General features: G+C 41.9%; 1 protein-coding gene across 1 annotated transcript in view; it reads left to right on the top strand.

Annotated features, from left to right (window-relative positions):
- Window positions 1-23,150, top strand: part of SDK1 (sidekick cell adhesion molecule 1) — a gene marked incomplete at its 5' end in the record, with an annotated part of 138,888 nt that overhangs the window by 87,158 nt on the left and 28,580 nt on the right. Inside the window, 4 exons of the mRNA XM_010018940.1 lie at window positions 228-298; window positions 5,178-5,313; window positions 7,162-7,221; window positions 9,204-9,305. Of these exons, the coding sequence (XP_010017242.1) occupies window positions 228-298; window positions 5,178-5,313; window positions 7,162-7,221; window positions 9,204-9,305 (369 nt within the window). The remainder of the gene's footprint in view (window positions 1-227; window positions 299-5,177; window positions 5,314-7,161; window positions 7,222-9,203; window positions 9,306-23,150) is intronic.

Here is a 23,150-nt window from a genome sequence, read left to right as displayed (position 1 = left end):
TGAAATTGCCAAAGCCACAGGTAGAGCAAGAGATGTATGGGAAGTAGCTGTCTTCTGCCCAGATGGCAATAGTCATACCCGCCGCATCGCTTTTGAGTCTCACCGTGTAGTAGCTGGGACAGAAGATTTTCTTCAGCAGTGAAGAAAGAGAATCTGATGAATAAAAGCCACCCATTTTCCACCCTGATGTTTATAACTACTTTGGTTACCTTTTATTTCTGGTTTAGTTCCAGGTGAACCACCCAGTTCTGTGTTAGTAACTCCCCACACGACTTCATCCGTCCTTGTGCAGTGGCAGGTAGGTAACATGAAAAGTTTTAATGTTTCTGGAACAAGTTTTTGGTTGCTTTAACTTGATGGTACAGCTCAAGGGACATTTTCTTGAGCTTGGAAGTATTGTAAAGTTGAAGGACTACAGCTACTTTCTTATTTTCCTGATCTTGGCATATATTTTAGCAATGGATGGAAATTTCTGGCAGTTGCTGCTACTTTGTGTCACATGGGGGAAAGCTTGAGAGTTAATGGAGTTTCTGTAGCAATGCCCAAGATCATTGCCTGTACAGATTCTGCTGTCCTTCCATTGATATCAATAGATGTGCAGCTTTACACTGAAAACATTTAACAAAGTGTGGAATTGGTAGAGATCAGGTAATCAAAAGCTCACTGTTGCTCACGTCGCATACTCCCTCCTTCAGCTGCTGAAATAATCAGAAGTGCATGCTGTGCCTGAGATCCTGTTCATACCTGTGAGGAACTCCACATGCCCTCTTGGTTCTTTGAGGGCTAAAATCTAAGATTTCTTCAGAGAAAAGAAAGGAAGTTTGAGCTCTTCATAACATCTCTGAGTTGGATATGAAAGTATTTGTGCCAAGTCTGCGTTTTATACAGGCATTTCCTCTGCCTTCCTTTATCTTTCAGTACTGGCCTCCTGGGAGATGCTGGAACATTTTGTGACCCAGTGCCTGAGGCTGCTTTTTGCAGAGTGAGCATTAATAGAGGGAACCCAGTGGGGTACTGCACGTTATCCATAATCTATCCTGGAAAGCCTTTGCCCACCCTGTTCCCGGGACAGCGTCCCACACACATAATAAGGATAACTTTGGACAGATTGCACTATAGCGAAAAATGTACATATGAATTTATAGTACAGATGGGGCTCCTTGCATTTTTGGAGAAAAAATATGAGAGTCTGTTTATTGCTATGCAGCAGCACTTTAAAAATATGCATGGCTGTACTGCTGGCTTCCTGGCCCAAGTTCATGCAGCATAATACTAAGCAGCAACATTGCTTACAGCATGTTGAACAAATAGGAGACATGTTGAACAGTTTTATCAAAGGAATTGTGGAGAGATGTAAATCTACCATCCCACCTACTAATAAAAGCCCCTAGTGAAGGAAAAAAGGTACACCAAGAGAGGATAGAGAATGTGAGGCGTGATGTACTGCAGAAAGAAACATTCCCCCAATTGACTGATTATTGGTGTGTAGTTAATGTGAAATAGGTGGTTGTTTGGGTAATTGGAGGCTTTTTATTTCATGAAAATGAAATGGGGTTGTTGTGCCAGAGCCTTCTCAAGGGAGTTGTGGGCGATTATATGTCATTACTACGTGTGTATTAATAGGTCCTGGTAATTCAACTGTACTATATTTTTCAAATAAACAGAAATCTTCAAGTCCCACAATAGCCTCCAATTAAGAGAAAGTTTCACAGCAGTGCCTAAGAAATGATGTAAACTGAAACCAGCACTCGAGTTAAATGGGAGAGGAGATTTCCGAGCAAAGCTACATTTTTAACTCACAGCTGTGTTAATAATTCACCAAACAAACTGGAAATGCACTATCTAGGCTTTCAGCTGCTGGGTCCAATCACTCCATGATTTTCAAATTTCAAGTAGAAGAAAGTATGTAATTTCCATTGAGGTCTGTGGTATCAATAATGCAAGGTTAGTTCAGATGTTCTGGAGGATGTTACAGTTAACATCAGGATCGTGTAGTTCTGCTTCTACCTTAGAGATAACAATTATTCAAACTTACATTTTAGTCTTTTTTTCTTTCTTTTTTTTTTTTAAACGGCACAAAAATATTTCTCTTACTTCTGTACAACATTACAGGCTGCCACTCATAATCATTTTACCTATTTCAGCAGATCCCTCAGGCCTTCCTACAAACCCCTAAATAATCCATTACATCAAAAGCAGAGTTTTGTCCGTGAAAGACAGATAGGAAGGGGAAGACCTGACCTTTTAGCAGAGTACCCTTTTCAGGAAAGAATCATCATTTCCATGGCAAGGAGAAAGGCAGTTTTCAAGCCATTTATTTTCTGAGCTTTCCTGTCCTAAATTTAAAGGAAGGAAAAACTGGAGAATCACATGAAAGCATAAGAAAATAATGCTTGCTATCAACAAATCAGTGTTGCACCACAATGAGGGATTAAGCTTTATCTGTTAGGCAGTTACATGGCAGAGCAGGGATTAACAGTCTCTTTCTCAGCTTCAGCAGTGTTTTCCTTTTAAGATTCTGTAGGATATTCCACCTCAACCTTTTTTTTAATTATTATTAAAAAATATATATTAATAGTTAAAATAGGAAAATACTTTGGCTCTTTCTGAGAGCACCTTCCTTCTAGGTAACAATTGCCTGAAATACAAATCCATGGAACACTCACTGTATTTTTCATTGTGTGAAGTTTATTTAGGTGCTGGAAAGGCTTTGTTTTCTTGCAGCCTCCCTCCTCCTTTTTGGTGATGCACTTAAGATGTATCTTGGTAGGATAGGGCCTCCCTTTACCCTGTCTCTGGAGAAGACACTTCATGGTTTGTGTTGTGACTCCTCCCTGCCAGGACAGAGGGAGGCAAGGACATTGCTGTGTTGTGGAGCCCTTTTCTGCTATAGCACCATCAGGGCTAAAACAACCTCAATATAATATAGAAAACCAAAGAGAAAAGTCAGAAGAATGGAAAAGAAAAAAGGATCATGATAGATACATGAGTAATTTCCAGTAAACCAGATCTCCTCCAGCTTGCAGAGGAGAACATTTCAGCTGGTCCATGAGCGATCATGTCATCAGGCAGCCGTGGAGAAAGCTGTCACTGTGTTTGGTCTGTTTGCTTAGTCCCTTGAACAAGGGGCTTAATCTGAGACTAGGAAACGCTGTTGTACAAGAGGTTGACGTATTTGCCTTGTACAGTGGAGCCCGAGAGGGAATATGATTGCCCTTTTCAAAATACATCACGGGTGTAAACACCCCCTAGGGAGAACAATATAACCCAAAAGGCAATGTTAGCACAGTAACAAATGGTTATAGACTAGCTGTGAATTATTCAGATCGGAAATTAAATGAAGGTTTCTAACCACCCAGGTAGTGAGACTTGGAACAGCTTTCCAATAGGAATACTGGGAAGCAGAAAAATCACCTTCCTTGTTTTCTGGTGGAGGTTCTGATTGTGAAATAGACTTTAAGAAGGTGACTTTCTGCAGTCTTGAAGGCCTAGTCCTTATGATTCCTGAGGTCTCTCACAATCTTCATTCCTAGGTCATTCTGTAAGGCAGATGCTAAATAATAGTGAAAGGTGCTCAGAGTTTCTCCAAAGGATGGAGCACAGTAATGAGCATGAAATGATGATGAATGAGGTTCTCCAACCATGCACAGCAAGTACAGCAAGATCTTAGGACTATCTGGATTGTTTTCAGCAGGCTCTGGGCAGGACAACTGCAAAAGAAGGCTGCTTCTTACAGGAGTATTTTCTCCTCCTTTTCCTGGTAGCTGTGTAGCTTTCTTACACACTGCTTCACATAATTTTCTTTTTTGATTTCCATATACTGCAACCTTTCTACTTAATTCCTTCAGCCAAAGCAAAGTCCTCTGCACTGAGACAGGACTGCCTGCACTCTCCTCTTGCCATCATAATGAAGTAATGGAAAATTCTTGTCATTTCTGGAAGCAGAATGCTAGGTTATTACCAAATATCTTCCCCTTTTCCTGTAAAAAATAATCTTCCTTTCTTCATTAAAATTACATGTGGTATTACCTTCTATTGTGACAGCATTTCACACCAGCAGTTAATTTTTCCACATTGGACAGATTTTCCTTAGTAAAGTTCTCAAGACTACTAGGGATCTTTCTGGATTAAAGGTGAGATCATCATTAAAATCCTTTTCATTTATACTTTCAGCCTCTTAAATTTCAGTACAAGAATCTTTAGAAGATAAATGGCTCAGGGCATCTTTTCTTTTCTGCAGTTCTTAGCCTGTATTAGACTCATGAAAGTAATTTTTTTCCCCAAACATAAGGAATCCCTCTGCTTGTCTCTATTTAAGCAAGCCATTCGGACAAAAATCTCCTTTTCAGTGTTCTGCCTGTGTATCTCTATCTGAAGGAAGATGTGAGGGGCTGCTGATAATCCTTGCTGAGGTATTATGCCTTTGAGCTTCTTCCAGCTTGTTGCAGAAGGAAAAAAAAACTCCTATCTGGGTCAGCTCTGTGGTCATACATCCTGTACTGCTCCAAGCTGTTATGGAGGAGAATTGTGTTTGCCTATGGGACTGGACCTATGCAACACTCCAGAATCCATTACACTGTGACTAAATACCTCTCTGAGGCTACTAGATGTATTCATCTTCCTAATCAAAACTGGAATACACCAATTCTTTGTTATTTTCTCATCGGTCTTCTCAGCAAAATCATGCCAAATGAAGAATATTGTTTGAACAGTCCCCAAGGAAAATAGCCATTACAGAAATGCTGTCTTTGACAACGTAATTCCTTTCTTTTCATCTCAGAAGAAGTGAAATACTGTTTTGCTGTTCCACTGTTGGTGGCCAGCACTATGCACTTTCAGGGGCATGCTTATTTATGTTCTTTGTCACACACAAGTTTCTGTGCACCAAGAAGGAAAGGACCTTAGCTCTTAGTGTAGTGCATCAGGTGTCAGTTTTAAATAAAGAGCCTTTTGTAACTGCCACAGCTGAGTGAAATCATCAAAGTTGCCTTTAACTTGTGTTTTTCAACTCACACAACCTTTGACCCTGTATATTCCCTGCATATTATTCATGGCTGTTTTCACCAGAGATCACGGTGCCCCTTCACACAGGACCACTGTCAGCTACTGCTTGTTGTGGTGGATGTTTGTCGCAATGCCCATCCTAACAAGCCTGTTCTTATGTGAATGTTTTTCAGCCACCCAAAGTGGAGAGTTTAAATGGCTTGCTCTTGGGATACCGGATCTACTATCGGGAGCTGGATTATGACACTGGATCTGGAACAGAAACCAAAACCATCCAGAGCCCTTCAGCTTTAAGAGCAGAGCTCACACGTAAGCCTGTGTTTTGGACCCTGTAACATCCCAGAATAGTAATCCGTCATTATGCCAAGCACTGTATGCTCTCTTTCCCCATGGAAATAAAACAAATCGTGTCTAAGAGTGCTTGGATAATCTAGCCTTTACAAACTCAGGCTGAAGATGCTGGAAAATGGTGGTAACTTCTGTCTGCTCAGCATAACTTGTCATGGTACATGCTAATCTATGCCAGCATGCTTGAACTGATGTTCTGTCCCTTATATATCCTCTGATTTCCTGCTCTCTGCTCTCTCCATTTATTGATTACCCTGGTATACTTTTTCTGCCATCAGTCAGAAGAGAGAGTTAACTTTCCTCAGCTGGGAACCTTTTTCTTTCTTGTTATTTTTCAGTAGTTTTTATAATCAACAAACACCTGAGGAGAAATTTTAAGTAGAATTTTTTACAATTTCAAAGTGCTTGTCCCTATTTTGGAAGAAAACAGCAAAAATGAGCAAGATTTTTAAGGTGCGTGTTTGCCATGTGAGTCATTGGGATTTTTGGCTCACATGGAAGGAAGGTGGAAAGGAAGGTAGAAAAATGAGAAGGATTTTTAGACAAAGGCTAGAAAGGAAATCAGAGGGAAGAATAGGCAGAATAAGATGATTCGAGGCAAAGATGTGGGCACTCAGTAGCCTGACAGATATATATGGTCCAGCAACGAAAGATGCTCACACAGGGGCCAGCTTTTGTCCTATTTTATGTGGAACATTCAGAATAAGGTAATAATCCAAGAGCAGCAGAATAGGTTTGAGTTGAGACTATTCAAATATCTTACATCATCTTCCATGTCTCCCTGAACCCATAAAAGTGGTTTCTACAAAAGGGTAGTTTGCGTAGGGGTGTGGAAAAAGTGGGTGCTTTAAATATAACGTAAGCACCTAACTCTGACCTCACTTATGCAATCAGTCCTGAATGAAACTTCTCAGACTGCACAGAGTTTTAACCAGGAGAGAGTAGAGATGTAAAGCTCCTACAGGTGTAAGTATTCATAAGAGATTTTTCCAGACAAAAGCTGACTGACTATGTATATATTCATGAAATAATGACTTTGGATGCTCTCTAGTCTCACAAGCCAGGGAGCCTGTGAAACCTACTAGTTTCCTGTGGTCCTTCTTGGCTGGCCCTGCAGCTATGTTCCTAATAGCTGTAGAGTAGAAAAAAATGTGCTGTACCTCTCCAGGGAGTCGAGAGAGAAAAAGGGGTGGAGAAAAGTGTATTTTCAGAGAAATTTCCCTCTTTCTCCTCGTAATATGACAGTCCTCACCTTAACACCTCTGTTCCTCACTGACCTCCAGTTTTGCACAGCTTAGCATATTATTACAATTCAACTCACAGCAGGATTATTGAATTCTGTAAGTGAAACTGTGGGGAATCTAACACACATTTAAAGAAACGGGTCCTGTTCTATTGTAAGCGTTGACTTTTTGTGGCCCATGTTCCAGGTCTTTACCCTGCAGCTGTTAAGGTGTTGAATTTTGCATGTTGAGAAATAAGGAGGTAATACAATGCTGAGACTTTCCCCCCCTGTAAACTGTTTCCTTTTTACACATTTTTCTATTTAATCTAGGAATCAGAACATTTCTGTGTTGTATATTTGTGAGATTCTCTGTTTGAGGAGGAAATGAAACAGTCCCGTGTGAGTGAGATGCTTTTGATGTGTTACAAGAGAGTGATGTGATTTTATTGTCCTTCAAGGGATAGTCCTAAAGCTCAGACTGTGTATGTGTGTGCTGCATCATTTGCCTCTGTCTGCTGTACATCATTTGCAATAACTATTTCCTTGCACTGTAACAAGCTTTCTGCTTTGCTTACCCTGAATAGCCCAAAGCAGCTTCAAGACAGTGAACAGCAGCTCTGCATTAACGACGTATGAATTAACACGTAAGTGCATATTGCCTTTAGATGAGACTCTTTGTAATGGTTCAAAATACACTACAGGCAAACTGCTATGGTTCTCCTCAGTGGATCTAGTAGAAATCAACACCGATTAATGATTCTGCTTCCTTGAGCTTCTTTTTCTTACATCAAGAGGCACTGATGATGCAAGTAGGTAGCTGTTGTAAAAATGTGGCTGCTGGGAAGGTAAAACATTATTGACTGTAACAACCCAGTATTGCTAATGCTAAATGAATTTTGATTCGCTTGCTACATATTTTGCAGTCCATCTGAGTTTAGCTGTATCACATCATTAGTCCTGTGATTCAAGCATTGGATGCTCAGGCATTCCATGGAGTAGGAGGCCAGTTTAGAGTGAGCCCAATGAATTTATGTGCATCTCCAGAGGTGTTTTCAATTGGAAATGAATAAAATAGCATTCGACAGAGTTAAAAGGCGAGTTGCTTTGTGGTGATGATGGTTCACTAGATAGGTTTTGCCCAAGGCTTTTGAGTCACAGATTGTGATGAGCTAAAAAAAAAAAATTAAGCCCTATCCCCACTGAAACTTGCATGCATGAACTCTCATGTGTTCCATTTTCCTCCACATCCAGTTAACACTAGCATCTCCCTTGTGACTTTTCATGGCAGCAATTAAAGATTCCCTGTACAAGCTACACAGTACCATATCTTACAAATCTTACTGGTGTTTGTTTGTTTGTTTGTTACTGCTGATTTGCCTGCTATATGTGTTGCAGTCCATCTGAGTTTAGTGGTATCACATAAATCAGATATCATCTCTAGTGTGCCTGAGACAGGGGAATGATGGTGGACTATGAGTCACATACAGGAGCACAGGAGTTGAAAACACTTCCATGAAACTGAAATGAGATGATGATTAGGCTTATTGAACCTTCCCAAGCTGATGCCATACTGTCAGCCACAGAGTTAAAAGTACTATCTGATTCATAAATAGCAGCGAATATTATTGGCAAAGGGAGAAATTTGGACCCCTGGCCATGTGTGTCTTAATCAATTCAATGCTCATCTAAATAGGGCAATTTATATTATTGATTGCTCCCTTATTCTTAATTTCACTGCTAAATACTGTGGATGATAAATATTTCTGTTAGGATTGATTCTTTCATCCTGTAAAAGCAAAGTCTGAAACAGCTCAGGCGCTGCCTTCCCTACTGATGTTGACATGATTCTCCTCCACCCTTGTTTGCATCTGTTAATTACCCTCATGCAGTTTTGTTCTCTAGATCTTTTTACACTGCCCTCACTCACCAAGCTCATCTGTCAACAGTAGTTTCTGTATGTCGGCAAAGAAATTGGTTGCCAAATTGAGTCCAGACTCCAAATTCTCCCGTCTCTTTGTGATTGATGTTCAAGCTGTGGTTGCTTTGAAGGAGAGAGGTACTCATGCAGTACTTCAGATGGGACTCCAGATTCCCCACTGCAGATCTTCTTCTGCACCCTGCTTCAGCCATTGAACTGGCATTCAACCTGCTTCAACTGACATTCTTGAGCAGTGCAGTTGCTAAATGATTCCCTAGATCAAAGTCCCTGGGGTTAGGCAAAGGCTTGAAGCCATGTTCTTTTCTACCACAAGAGATCAAAACAAGCCTGTCTGTTGAACATTCAAAGCAAAGTCCTGCCTTTTTGTGTCATTAAAAATGACCTGGAGATACTCTTCTGGTTAGTTACTCATCAGGAATGATTCCTTCTACTGAAGCAACAGTGTGAGGAAACTCTGGAAAATCCTGCCATTTCATTGCAAAGATCTTTCACAGTTATGCAAATCCTTCCATGATGTGTGAATAAAGGAGGGATAGAAGTAGATGTTGCATCATTGTACTGTTCTAATGCTCTGTTTCACAAGAGAGAAGTCTGGTGTTAAAGAAGTGATGGAGTCTAAAAAACACCTGTAAGATAAATAATAGTCTATAATATGTAATAGAATAATGTAATATTTTCCTTTTTCAGAGTTGAAGAAATACAAGAGATACGAAGTATTAATGACAGCATATAATGTAATTGGTGAGAGCCCTACCAGCACACCAGTGGAAGTGTTTGTGGGTGAAGCAGGTAGGTAAAAGGAAAATTAGTTGATTTTCTTTTCTTTTCAAGTTACCAGCATGTTTTAGTATTCTCCAGATAATATTCAATATTTGTCAGGAAAAGGGATGGTGAAAAATTCCCCAATCATGATCACTAACAGTTTCTTTTAGCATCCTCTCCAGGAATAGGTTGTCACTGAGAGTTTCCTGCCAAATGAAAGCCAGTGGGTCTACACGAACGAGGGAGAAAAAGCATTTGAAAGAAAGGAGAGAAAATCTTTTTGGAGTTGCAGGAGGATGACTGTTCATACCAAATTAGCTTGAGGGAAAAACTGACTCAAGTTAAAGAAGTGAAAAGTGGAGCACAGGAAAGCCACAAGGGAAAAGAAACAAAACTACAAAACAAGGGAGACTTGGAAAGATGCTTCTTGCTTCTTTTATTTTATAACTCTCTGTGTAGAGACACTGCCTGTGTAGAGACATACAGCCTGTGTGCCTGTGCCACACCTTGCTGTAGTTTTATGCTCTTGAAGTCACGAAGACGCTATGTCTAGTTTACTGCTAGCTTTGGAGGCATAGATGATGATTACACTCAGGAACATGCAGACTTTATAGCTGCATCCAGCCTCTACAGAAGCTGAGGGTCAGTGGTGCTATTCATGCCTTTGCTTATTATGGGTCTAGTGCATGAATACAGGCTGTATTTATGAAATGTAACTTGTCCATCATGTTAAAATCCCTCCATTGGAAGGCTGGAGGTGGAAATCAGGATGAGACAGTTAACTAGACACATTCTTTGAATGCTTTGTGAGACTGTTGATTTTGTAGAGCTCAGATAACCCGCAGCTGAGTCTGTTCTGGGTATCTCTACCCAGAGGAACGCAGGACTGGAACAGCTGATGTCTTCCTCACAGCCACAGCAGCGGTGCTGTATTTATGGTGACCCCAGCTGGAAAGAGGCTGGTGCTGAAATAGTTGTTAGTTATGGTATCAATTTCTGCAGCAGTGTCTTTTGAAGTTTAGAACAAGAATAGGCAACACTTGCCCTCCTGTTGTTCACTCTGATGCCGTGACGGGATCTGATTACACTTTTGTTCTTCTGTCTTAAGGCTAGGATGTAGAAGCTATCAAACCCAGCAATAATTCATTTTATTCTTATTCATTAAATATTCTATTGCTGAAAACTAAGCAAAGCACATCTTTTTTAAACTCTACTGCACATTTTTTAAACTCTACTTAACCTTTTCATTTCAGATACGGTGAACCATTCACTCTCTTCCTCTGAAAACATCATAAATTAATTAGAGCAGCATGGTTCTGCAGAGACAGCTGGCAATATTTACATTTTTTTCTAGTTTGCTGCTGCTCTTACTTGTGCAACTGCAGTGAAGAAAACCCCAAGTGGAGCCAACTGTAGCTGGCTTCAAAATACATTTTTGTTTCAGAGCTCAATATCTCACTGCTGCAAATGGAGCCAGCACATGCATTCATACACATGTACACAGCACAGAAAGTCAGCTGGGGAAAACAAGGAAATGTTGATACATCATGTCTTTTAATCCCGTGGTCCAGGTCTTCCTTACTGTAACTCAGACAGGAAACAGGGCAATGGAAGGAGCCAAACTTGAGAGGAAACTGATATATCCAGGAGACCTTTTTTCACAGGCAGGGCTGGTGTATCTGAAGTTGTAGCGTGACTCTGATGGGTTTTTTAGAGATCTTGGATTTACCTCTGGTTAGGGACAATCCAGGTTCATGCGGTAGAAATGATGAATGTAGGATCTTCCTGCCGATTTTCACTCTTGTTGTGTGAAGTTATTACACTTTGTTATAGAACTGCCTCTTCCACCTCCAGAACTGGCTGTGATTTATACTGTGAGTAAAGTGATTGGAGCTGGTATTGCAATTTAAGTTTTAAATTGATTTGTGACACCTTCGAGTTTAAGTGTGCTGTGGAAATACAAGTTTTGTTGTTATTGTTTGCTTGATGTTCTTACCCATGGTAAAGGCAGTTAAGCAGTAAACTGGAAAAAATGGATCTGCTTAGCTTCAGCAACTGGAGCATCCATGTTAAAAATAGAAAAAACCTTCCCAATAAACAAGTGCTGACAACACAGGCATAGCACTGAACACAAAATGACTGAAGGGAACCAGTCTCCAGGCTGAAGGCCACGGATAACTTTCATCTCAATATTGCTGAACAGTGCTTCCTTCTGCTGTAAAGGTTCCAGTAATTCTGGTTAGGTGCAGGAACATTCCTCTCACTTGTAAAAAGGAAAATACAGCATTTGCCTTTGGGAAGCGTGCTGGGTTTAGGCCAGCTCAGTCAAATACCCAATACTGTGCAGTTCTGGTGGGTGTTTCATACAGTGTAGGGCACCTGGGAATAATACAGATGGTTGATGGGCTGTTCAGCTTCCGTGTCTTGTGCAGACAGATGAATGATGCAGAAGGAAGAGTGTCTGTAATTCCTTCCTTTTCCGTTGCCCTCTCGTCTGTTAGATTGGAAGATTTTCCTATCCTTATATCTGGGTGTTTACAATAAAAGCTCCAGTAATGGAACCTCCTGACAAATTTGGAACAAAAAACATTTAAACCAACTTTCTGGCAGAGTGGCCAAACAAACAAATAAAAAACACCCAATGGGGAGCTTCTCTCAAGCCCCGGAGTGCCATTGAGCTGTATCCCAGCCAATAGCCTCCCCGGGCAGCCCAAGTGCTCAGGTCTCACTTGCCTCTGGCTGATGGGCAGCTGCTGGTAGGCAACAGGCCGGACATGAGTAACAGACCTCTGTATCCTGACTTGCCTGGTGAATAAGGGAGCTGGATGTGTTTTGGGGATGTGGTTTGGAGCAAAACCTTTTTCTTGTTACAGTAGCCCGTAAGATCAAAGCTGCAGCAAAGGCTCAAAATGGAGTTCTGCCTGGATGTTTGTAGAACTCACTGGCATGGAGAGCAATTCTTCCTCGTGTCTGGAGAGCAGGCTGGGAGCCCTTGTGCTCAGCACAGCCAGGGAGGATGCGGTGCCTGCTCAGTCTGAACAGAGCCAGTTCCTTCCCCCACCTGCCTCAAGCATCTGGATCTCTCTCCTCCACAGACCAGAAGATTCTTGTGATATTGCCTTTTTAGAGCTGGCTGCAGCTCTGCCCTGCTCATTAGAGAACCATGTGCATCTCCTGACAAATGACAGAAAAATTGAAAGCCACCACTTGCAGAAATTAGGAAGGGAGTCGCAGCCCCGTTGGCAAACCCCCTTCTCGCCTTGTTAATTCATTTAACAGTTCAGCTGTCAGGGATGCTGGCTTTGATTGGAAAGAGAGTGAGTGTTCAGCAAGAGGCTGGGTACTGATATTCATCCCAGCCCTAAATGCAGCTGCTACCAGAGGTGCTGTTCTGCTCAACTGAAATGAAGACTCTGTTAGAGCAGCCACTATATCAAGAGCTTTATTCTACCAGGTTGCTGTCACTATCTGATTGTGTGGTGGGCTCTGGAGTTGAGGAGACTCCACCACCTGCATTGTAATTAAACATGGTGGGGCAGGTGTGCTTCACCTAATTTGGGAAGGTGAATAAAATGGAGGGTGCCAGTACAAATCCTGTGCTAACGAGCCTGCAGCCTCCAGTGGTTCTCCCATATACTCAAAGCTGGCTTGGATGAAAAATAATGGAATTAATAATTTCTTCCAGCAGCTGCTGCCAGAGGAGAGTGTGTATTCATGGAGAGGAAGTAACAGAAGGGGTGGAGTGCACCTAGAGATACTAGCCTTTAAACTGGTGGTAAATCCATTTGTGTGAAGAGGGGAGTGACTTGTGTCATTATAACTGATGGTGACATTGGTGACCTTCAGAATTCACAAGAAATGATGAGGGTGGTTTGTTGTTACTGTTCTTTGTAATAATGATCTCTGAATGCTGGTAGTGCAATGGGAAAGGCAAGCAGTAAAAAGAGCTGGGAGACAGAGATCCCCTTCTTAGAAGTCCTTTGTTGAAATGCTGCCTTGGTTGTACCATCATCTTTCAGAAAAGGTTTCCTGGCTTTCTTCCAAGTAAAACTAGCTTGGAAAGGAACAGGAGTGGGACAGAGGGGTGACTGCTTCTTACCTCTCTCTTCTTACCATCTTCAAAAACCTGTATCTACCTCTTGGTGCAAAGCTGGCAGACACCAAAGCAAATGTCCCACTGTTACCTGCAGTCGTTATCATCTGCCCTTCTGCCTACAGCTTCACACGTGTTCCTGGAGTTCACAGGCTTTATTTTGTTCACCACAGCTGACACATGTAGGGTGTCAGCTCTGCCAGTAATGTCAGGGGAAGCACTCAATGCTGCCTGACCATCTCCAGCATGTTACAAGCAAGAAATAGAAGCTATCTGGAAAGCTCCAAGACCAAAGACAGTGATTAAGATTTAGGAAAGAGAAGATAAAATAGAGAGAAGAAGCCATGCTAAGGAGAAATAAGCCTCATAAGGAAGTAAAGACTTGACTCCAGTCACCTGGCTTCCCTTTATAAACTGCTTCTAGCAAAGAGCTCGTGTCTCTTCTTACCTGGTGCTTGGACTATGTCCCTTTGTCTATCATGCTAATGCTAGAGAAGGTTGTCAGAACAAGGCTTTTTTGTCCTTGAGTGTTTTAATCTCTTTTTGCAGGCCTCACTCTCTTCATGTGTTCATACAAAATACCCTAATTGGTGTCACCTCTCAGTCGTAGGTCACTTTAGGGAGTCCCTCAGCACTACCTCACTTCCTTGTATAGCACAGAAGCTTTATCTCCTTCCCTGCCCTGAATGTAGCTGAGAAGATGCTGTGCAGAGAAGTCCCCTGTGCTTCCTTGTTAACAGCCTGCAAGAGGAATGACAACATTTCAGTGCATTAGAGCTGGCAGCTTCAATCAGTGTGCTGTGGCCCCCTTGGCTGTTTTCTCCTATCTGTTTGGGACACGTGGGCCTTGTCTCTCAGTGGCCAACTGTGTGTATGCAGATAGGGAGCACGTTGCTGCTGGCACAGCTAGGAGAGCTGGGTGGGCATTTCCATCCCAGATGCCACTGGAGAAGGGAAGAAGGAGGATTATCATGGCCATTTCACATTGCAGTAGTCTAAAACCTGTCAGCCTAGGGACAGTATCTTCCCTTGATTAACAAAAGGGAATGGGGGGAAACTACTGGAAAGTAGTATAGTAAATAACTTATTGCTTTCAATTCCTCAAACTTTAAACAAAGGGGGTTGACCTTCTTTGGTGTTTTAAAAGCACCAAGCCTTTGAAATGTTCAGGTATTTGCCTTTTAATTGTTGATGCTTCTGAGCATCAGCAAGAGGCTACTTTTGCAGGATGGCAGAGTGTTTGAAACATTGATCTCCTTTTCCCCTCCTCTTTAAATTTAACGAATCTGGAGGGCTGTTCCAGCATCATGCTCAATTGTGAATGAGCTTTAAGCAGCTGTTCTGGGAATGTCTTGCTCCAGGAGTGACATTGGGTTTTCATGCTGTCCCCAGTGTCTTTCTTCCTAAGCAAGAAGAACTTCTCATTCTCCTTCCTCAACTTAAAGATTCCAGCTGTGTTCTCCAACAATGCTCTAGAAGAGAGAATAAAGTCAGGCAGAGCAGGAAAGGGGAAGTATAAGGAAGCTGGAGAAGAAAAAGAAATGGTGAGACGTTTCCTGTTTGGACTGGAGAAGAAAACTCTTTTCAGTTTCTCTTGCATTAATGGAAACCATTACACCTGTATGCCAATAGCATTCCATTTCTGAGAGTAGGATGAGCCACTGGGTACATTTCATCAGTATTTCTTGGTGGATTTTAAACTCCTTCAGCCTCCTTCTATACATGGTTTCCACTTGGGGCTTGTCTGCAGCAAATCCGGTTTGGATTTGTTGTTCCCATCAATGCAGCTCCACTGCTGGTAGTAGTAGTATAGATAGCACTTGGCTGCATTATCTAATCCCACAGGGCTGTGACAGGAGAGTAAAAAATAACTAAAAAATAACTGAACTGTGCCTACATTAGAGCATTAGTCATTCCTTGTGTGTTACTGGTATTGCTGCAATGCTGGGGAATTATGGGTATGAATTCTCTGTATAAACCTTGCTCCCTTTCTTATTCAGACGGGCTTTTTTTTAAGGGTACTTTTACATTCTTAATCTGTTTACAGATAAGCACAAAGGTTTCATAATTAAACTTCCAAATTTGGTAGCTTAGCTCAGTAGCTGCTGTTGCAATGGTAAGGCAGAAAGTAACTGTGCCCGTTTGAGTCTGTGGAAGAAGTGGCCTTAATGTCAACATGTCAAAAAGACATCCCTGCAGCTCTCTGGAGACTGAAATCTAATGTCAAGGCAGAAGGAAGCAAAGTCTAAGTTAGAGTTGTACTGCTGTCAAAGCAAGTTATTCTACCATATAGGAAAATGAATTTTAAGAGAATGCAGTGGAAAGCAGTGGCCAGATTGAGACATAGATTTGATGGGCTGATTTGACGTCTTTAATTCTCCATTGACGATTCAGAAGCTCCCTAAAATGATTTGCAATGTTTTCATGCTGCAAGTAAAAGCCGAATGTGTGCTTCATTAACAGCTCATTAAGTTGTTCATATTGGTCATAAGCAGCCTTTGGTACAGCAGAATGCTTTATGCAGTGCGGCAGCTCCTGCTTAGCTCTGGTGTAATTGCCTCTCTTTATCACGTCTCAATGTAGGAAAGATGCTTCTGTCCAAGCAAAAATATCATCAGTTTTTGATCAACTGCACTTGCTTATATCTCTGCCGCTGCTGTTGCTAATGAGGGTGGCTTTGGGATGCCAATTGTGGTGCAATGTTTTGCTCAGGTGATGAACTTCCATCTCACAAAACCAACAATTTGATGTCGGTTTTTAGTACTGACTGTAACCCAAGACAGACAGACTCTCTGTACTCAAATTCATCATCAGGACTCCTGTGTTTGTTCTGTGGTAGGTGCAAGCAGCAGTGGGAGCAGTAGGACAAATTAGCTGTTCTGCTGCGGTGTTACATAGCCTGTGAAGAACTGAGTGCAGGGACATCCCTGCACAGTGCACAGAGCGTGGAGGGAGGAGAAGCCTAATCACGTATGCAAAGCCTTATTGAACTAACAGCAGAGCTACTCCATTAAAAGCAAAGGAATTAACCTTCCTTTCAAAGATATGAGTAATCAGTAGTAAAGTAAGACGAACCATAAATTGCACTGGTAAAGAAGTGGGGAAAAGCCCCTGGCTGATAACTCATAGTCAAGGAGACACAGGCTGGAGTTTGAGTATTTTTGACTAAAGGGTTATGTTTGCAGCCAAATTTCTATTTTCTCTAATTGTGCGGTCCTGCTCTGCTTGATTTCAGTCATCCTGTGACATGTGAGCAAAATGTTGTAAGTATTTTCATACGGGTCTCAACTCCTGTGGCTTTGCCTCCTCTGTACAGCTTTGCTGTGAAGCCAGCTGTAGAGAAACACAGTTGGTTTTCTTTTCTGACATCTGTTTGCTGTATCTGTCATCAATCATGGAACTGGTGACTTTCAGGTTGTCTGTTATAGACTGAAAACAAAAAAGTTGCCTTTTTTTCATGAATGAATTAGCAATATCCTAAAATATTTTGGCTGTAGCAGTTTGGACACTGAGATGATATTGGGGGTATGGAACCACAGTGATGCTATGTCTGCAAAATAAAGAAAGAGAAAACTCTCAGAGCTGAGAAAACGTAAATGAAATCTTTCTCTCCTCAGGAGCAGAAGATCACAGCCCTCCCTGGGCTCCCTGACCATTGCAATCTGTAAATCCTAAATGAATCCCTCATGGGGCTGAGCTACCCAAACTTGCATTAAAGCCCCAGCAAAAGGTCTCACAGTGGCAGATCTCACCTGCTCAGTTGGACTTTTTTCTAATATGGCTTTTAACATTTGGTCTATGGCAAACCCAGTGGAGATTCACCCTAATTATTCTATACGCTCTCTTGGTTTTAGTGGAGTTGTTGGTGCTTTTAAGGCTTTAGGAGGTGCTGCCGTTACTGTTAGTGAACATTAAGTGGGTGCTTTTGTTGGCTGTCTTGTGGTATTGTGATATTAGAGTGTGGGATTAATAAATGATTATGAGTGGAACATGGCTATAAATGGAGGAGGAGGAGTCTTGGGAACCAGAGAGCCTGGGGAGATAGTCTGAAGTAGGTAATTTTGCCTTTGTCTAATGACTAGACATTTTTAAGAGAGTCGAGAGCAGGATGTTCCCACCTGCTGCTCCCACTCCTCCCAGTGCTCCTGAGGGAAGATCAGGCCAGAGTATCAAATACTCAGCAGTTCTTCACTATCCCTTGCACCCTTGAACAACCTTCAGTACCTCCTGGGGAGTGAATCCTGCTTTCCTCAGAGCTGACACTGCTCTCACTTAGGCACGGGGGTAGGTCTACTGGCTTTAGCAGAGCTAACCCTCATTTTCATTGATGTGAGTGAAAGGGGATTTTAGCTTGTAGGTTTATGCCTGTGTGTTTGTTTGTGCATACCTAATGCTTGTCAGACTTGCTGTTCCTGCTCATGGGTCCGTCTCTGCTGACTGATGGGCTGCCTGCCTGTGTGTGATCATATCTTTGTTGACACAAAAGAAATAGAGGAAAAAAACTCTTCTTATTTTTTACCCCCTTCCTGGTTTAGCCACTGTTTCCAGAGGCAGTCTGACAGTTCTGTAAGGGCTTTACTTTTTGGGCCAGGAGCTCTCAGTCCCTTGATGGATAATCTCAGTATGCAATGTGATAGCCTATTTTAGGTTTATATTAGCTAAGTAGAACTGTGGGCTTCAGCAAAAGAGAAGTGTGTAGGTTTTGCTTGCAGGATCTAACTATTTCACAGCACTGCTCCATGAGGTCTGCCTCCTTTGTAGGCATGGTAATGCAGTCACAGTAACTCCTTGTGCATCACTCAGGTCACGTCTGTCCCCTGAAAATCCTGGATTGCGCATGACTTACTGGAAAATCTGAACCCCACATTAAAAGATTAGCAATCACAGCCACTGTGTTTTCACCACCACTGGAAGAGACAGTGAGGGACAGGATGAGAATTACTTCTGCTTGAGTCACTTGCCAGTTTATGAAGGTTCTTCATGAATAAGTCATATCCATGGAGGTTTCCTCAGAACATGATTGCCTCCTCAGTTCAAGAAAATGGCATTGGCAGATAACCTCCTAGAGTCTGTGTCCATGGAAAGGATACTCCGTTTCTAGTCCTTGTTTCATTTCAGTGTTTTCCATTATGTGTGGTTAATGTCATCTCTCCATTCTCCCTCCCTCCACCCCCACATCCTTTTCATGTCTCTGCAGATGCTGAAGACAGGCCTAGCCAATATTGGGAAGCTTCCCAGTGCTAAGCAAAGAAGCTGGAGATGTTACATTTGGGTATCATTTGCAGCTGCTTTTATTTATGCTTTTTCATGACTTCAATACCCTTAAAAATTTGATGTGGCAAAACACAGCTACATTACTAAGTGTAGTATACAGGGAGGGGACCAAATGTTTGCCTACCTAAATTATATGTCACAGAGTAAAACAATTGTAGATGTGCTAGATTCCCAAATTTCCTGACAGCTATTTTCCTCCTCTCCACTCCTTATCCACCAAGATAGGTTTGTCTGTTTACCTTTCTGGTTTGCATTGATTAGCCTGTGCTCCCTCTTCATCAGTGTTCGTGGGGGTGAGAAAGGTGGTGTTCAAGTTAGTATCGTATTGACTTCCATTGGTCTCTTGTACACTCGGAAATGTTTCAATTTCTCTTACAATCATGTAAATCAACACATCTATCAACACCCCTGAGAAAGGGTTAGTTCCTACTAAAACCTGGCTTTTCCAGCTTCTTAAACCTCCTCCCCTCCTAGTAGGAGATGGGGGAGACCAGATTGCTCATTTCCCGAGACTCATTTTGAGTCACGGGATGACACAGGGCTGGCAAAGTTAATAACTGGCTTAATAATAACATAACCTGGTAACACCAGGTTTTGGTGCCAAACTGTCATGCCTGAATATGACGTTAGGAGCACTCAGGTCCAATGTTAGCAAACAGAGTTGTGTTGGAGGGGTTAAGATCCTTTATATGTGGCTCTGCTTGTCTTACTGCATCTGAAATACATCTAAGTAACCCCAAAAAGTGCGGTCCTTGGAAAAAGCACATACTTCCATCACAAAATGTAGCCTAGCCTAAACCAGCCAGAAATTGGTGGGAAACATTCTAAATATAGCTTGTGCTGCTTTGTCACAGCGGAAAGCTGCTTCACAGTAGCTGTTTCTGAAGCACAATTAACTAATTGTTATTGAACTAATCAGCATCGCTCACGCAGCATTCCTGATGGCAGAGGTACTGCTGCACAGGGGAAGTGTGCCTCATTCCCACCTCTCTTTTGCAGCTCCTTCAAGAAAATGGCCAATAAACACTGAACATGTTTCTCTCATGCTGCTTTTCCTTCATGGAAGGAGTGACTGCAAACATCTGCAGATACACCTTTTTGTTCTTTCTTGGGAGGCATCATCCTTGCATTCCTTCTCTAAGCCCATACTGCAAGAAAGCCTCTTGTGTTTTGCTTTGCCCGTTCTGCAGATCACTCTCGCTGTTTTATCTTGTGTCCTTCTGTTTGTTATGTTGTGTTTGGCTTTTAAAATCCACTTAACTGTTGCTTATCTACTCCATAACTTGAGGGCAGTGGCTGCAACGGGAGAAGAAACAATCTGTTCTCCATGCCACTGCAGGGACGTAAGTTCAATACGATAAGGATGTAATAGGCTAGACATCAAAAAAAATAATATGAGGGTTATTTTAAGAGTTCTTAAAATAGGGAAATGCTGGCAGAGTTTGTGTGGGGAAAGCAGGGGAATCTGGGGACAGGTCAGTGATGGAGATTACACCAACATCTGAGCAGCAGAGCTGATCCTGTGTCACACATGGGGGTGGATGTCTGAGCCGTCTCCAAATGCTTTCCACTTCTGTTTTCCATGACTGTGTGTGCCAAGAATCACTGTGTAAACTTTGGAGGTGCTGCATGTGCAAGCTTTAATTGTCAGCGCATGCTACATTGAATATTGCTGTCTTCTCTCTTGTTACTCACTAGGTAGATAAGACTACAGCGGGGATGTCAAAACCACCCCTGCATTATAATGTGTAGACATACAGATTAGAAGCTTTTGGGGCCTGGAGCTGTGTCTTTGTTCTGTGTTTATGCAACACATTGTGCAATGAGATTCTGGCCTCTAGGTGCTAACACCAAAATGCAAATATATTGATTACTAGGGAATAAAAGCAGGCATGTTCACAAAGGCATGCTTTGATAAGCTAGGGAGGAAGTGCTTGCTAGACAGAAAAGGATCAGAGGTCTTTACAAAACAGAAACTTGCTTGGGATTGTTTGGAACTGTGGGATCAAGCTGATGCACAGAAAATCATCAGTCTCTTTCACTGCATTTTTCTCCTCTTTTTTTTTTTTTCCCCCCTGCATGTTCATTTAAATGGCATGAGTGTCCCGGAATCTTGTCCCAGTCTTGTCTGTGAATTTCCTAACATAATACTGGCATTATAGAAACAATTAGAAAATCAGTAGAGGAGAAATCTTTTCCTACCCAGAAATTGGAGCAGATGTAAGAGAAGCAAGGAATGCTTCATAAAAACAGTTGTTGAGTTTACCCAATAAATCACAAGGATTAGTAGCCTACCTGTGCTACAGAGCATTGTGGCAACTGTCGCTGTGAAAAGGAATAGTAGTTTCATATTGATGAAAAGCTCTCGGTGATACCCAGCCCAGAGAGCAAATACCCCAAGGAAGCAGTGAGAAAAACTAAGGTGAACCTGCAATGCACAGAGCTCCGTCACAGGCAGGCCACTGGGGATTTTAAGCACCTTCTCTTTAAAGGTTATAAGCATTTGCAAGCTCAAATTGACTGCAGTGTGAGCAGAGGCTGTTCAGCACGACTGGAAAATGAGGGCAGTGATATGTTTAAATTTGAATTTAGATGTGTAACTTTATTTATGGGCTTATTTTGACGCTCACTATGTTTACCAGTAGAGTTGGTTTTACTTGATTCTGGCAATCTTATTCCCAGTCCGTAGTTATTGTTATTTTTTCCTAATTACTACACAACCTGCTCAGCCTTTCTCCTTATGGTTTTGGCTGAGAAAGTGTTTCAAGGAGACAATCTCAAAGGTGAACTGAAATCAGATAAGGAAAGAAATGCTTACAAATACCTGCATGAGATTCAAAGGCAGGATATGTGCACAGATTCAGACTTCATGAATACATACTTTTTGTTTTTCATGGAAAGTGAAATGCTTTCCACCTGCCAAGAGCTGAGTTTGGACCCTCAGGGGTCTGTGTCACTCCTGTTGATAATGTCACTAACACCTATAGCCGTGTGAGGTTAGCTTTAACCTTGATTTTTATGTATTTGTGATTTCAACAGCCATGAAAAAACTCAGGTTATGTATTCAGTAATCTTGAACTGCATTCCTAGAAGGTAAAAGGCTTTTGAATTCACCTTTAAAATACATTTGCTTTTTATTGGCACAGGCTGTCCATACATTCAGTGAATGGTTTGGGGTTTCAAACAGGTAGAGGCCTTAGGGATGTGTTTTCCTTCTTTTTAAGGTATTTCATTTCACCCTTAATGTAATGTGCTGTCTGCGCAGAGCCACATCAAGCATCAGCAGCACTGTTCTGCTGTCCCTTGCTGTCAACAAGAAATCTGTGCTTAGAAGAGGAGGGACACATCAGCCTGTGAAAGTTGAACAGAGGGACAGACAGGGCACAAAACCAAACAATTTGCATCTCATGGAGGCTCTGGGGTAGTGAAAAGAAATGTCGTTTTCAACACCAGCCTCTTTTTTCTTTCCTTCCCATCACATTTTCTGCTGCTGTGCCAGCAAAAGTGCAGCTCCAGCAGGGAGCGTGTCAGCGGAGAGTGATCACTGGCAGGTTTTAACCATTGTGTTTCTTAGACATGCTCAAAGAAGAGGGTGAGGAAACGTGGTTTTGTTCTGGCAGCAGGTTGCACACGCTGGCTCTTCTAATGGTCACATCTCGGAAGCAGCAATTGTCGCAGGCTGGCACAGAGGATCCAAAGAAAAACACTATTATAGATGCTGCTTTAGACCTTGGTATTGAGAGCACTTTGAAGCTGTCAGCTGTGGACAGACAGTAGTGTCACTACCTCGAAAGAAAATACATTGCTAAAGTGATCCATTTTCTTCTGTGATTGTACATATTCCTGTTCCCCTGAGCATGTCATCATCTGCAAATCTCCGAGATGTATTATCAGGCTTGTACTGTGTGATCAGCTTGGCCTCACACTCTGTTGTGTGCTGTGGAAGTCTCTGAATCTTGAGCTTTTTGGTCCTTAACAGCACAGTGCTGTTGCACCGAACTTCCTGCGCTCCACCACGAAGCCCAGAAAACAGAGCCGCAATTAAACGAGTGCACCCCTCTGAACAAGCTGTGTTTTACTGGTGGTCACTGTCACCTCGTGCATTCGCTGTATGCAGCTGAAAAAGAAACAACAAAAATACTATAAACAAATAGTTTTAACCGAGCACTGCAATAAAGGCTATTTTCAATTTTGCCGTTCACGTTTTAATTGTACAGCAATAATTTTGCAATAGAGTTGCCGATGGCAAACATGCAAAAGACATTAACTTTATTTATGTTTGGGATTATTAATGTGGCTGTTAAAATTCCTCCAGTTAGTTTTGATTGAATTGTTTTTTGTGCAATTCTGTCGTTTAATGGAGCGGTAAATAAGAATTTCTGATAATGAGCCCAAGCATCTGTCACAACAACCTGGCGCTGGTTATTAACATTTCCATTAACGGCAGGGTGGGCAGTGATAATATGGAAACCACACAGTTAGAACAAAATAAATAGTTGGTGTCA

The sequence above is a fragment of the Nestor notabilis genome, unplaced genomic scaffold (assembly GCF_000696875.1).
Source record: "Nestor notabilis isolate BGI_N333 unplaced genomic scaffold, ASM69687v1 scaffold3057, whole genome shotgun sequence".
Lineage (NCBI taxonomy): Eukaryota > Metazoa > Chordata > Aves > Psittaciformes > Psittacidae > Nestor > Nestor notabilis.
This window is presented reverse-complemented; position numbering and strand designations above follow the sequence as displayed.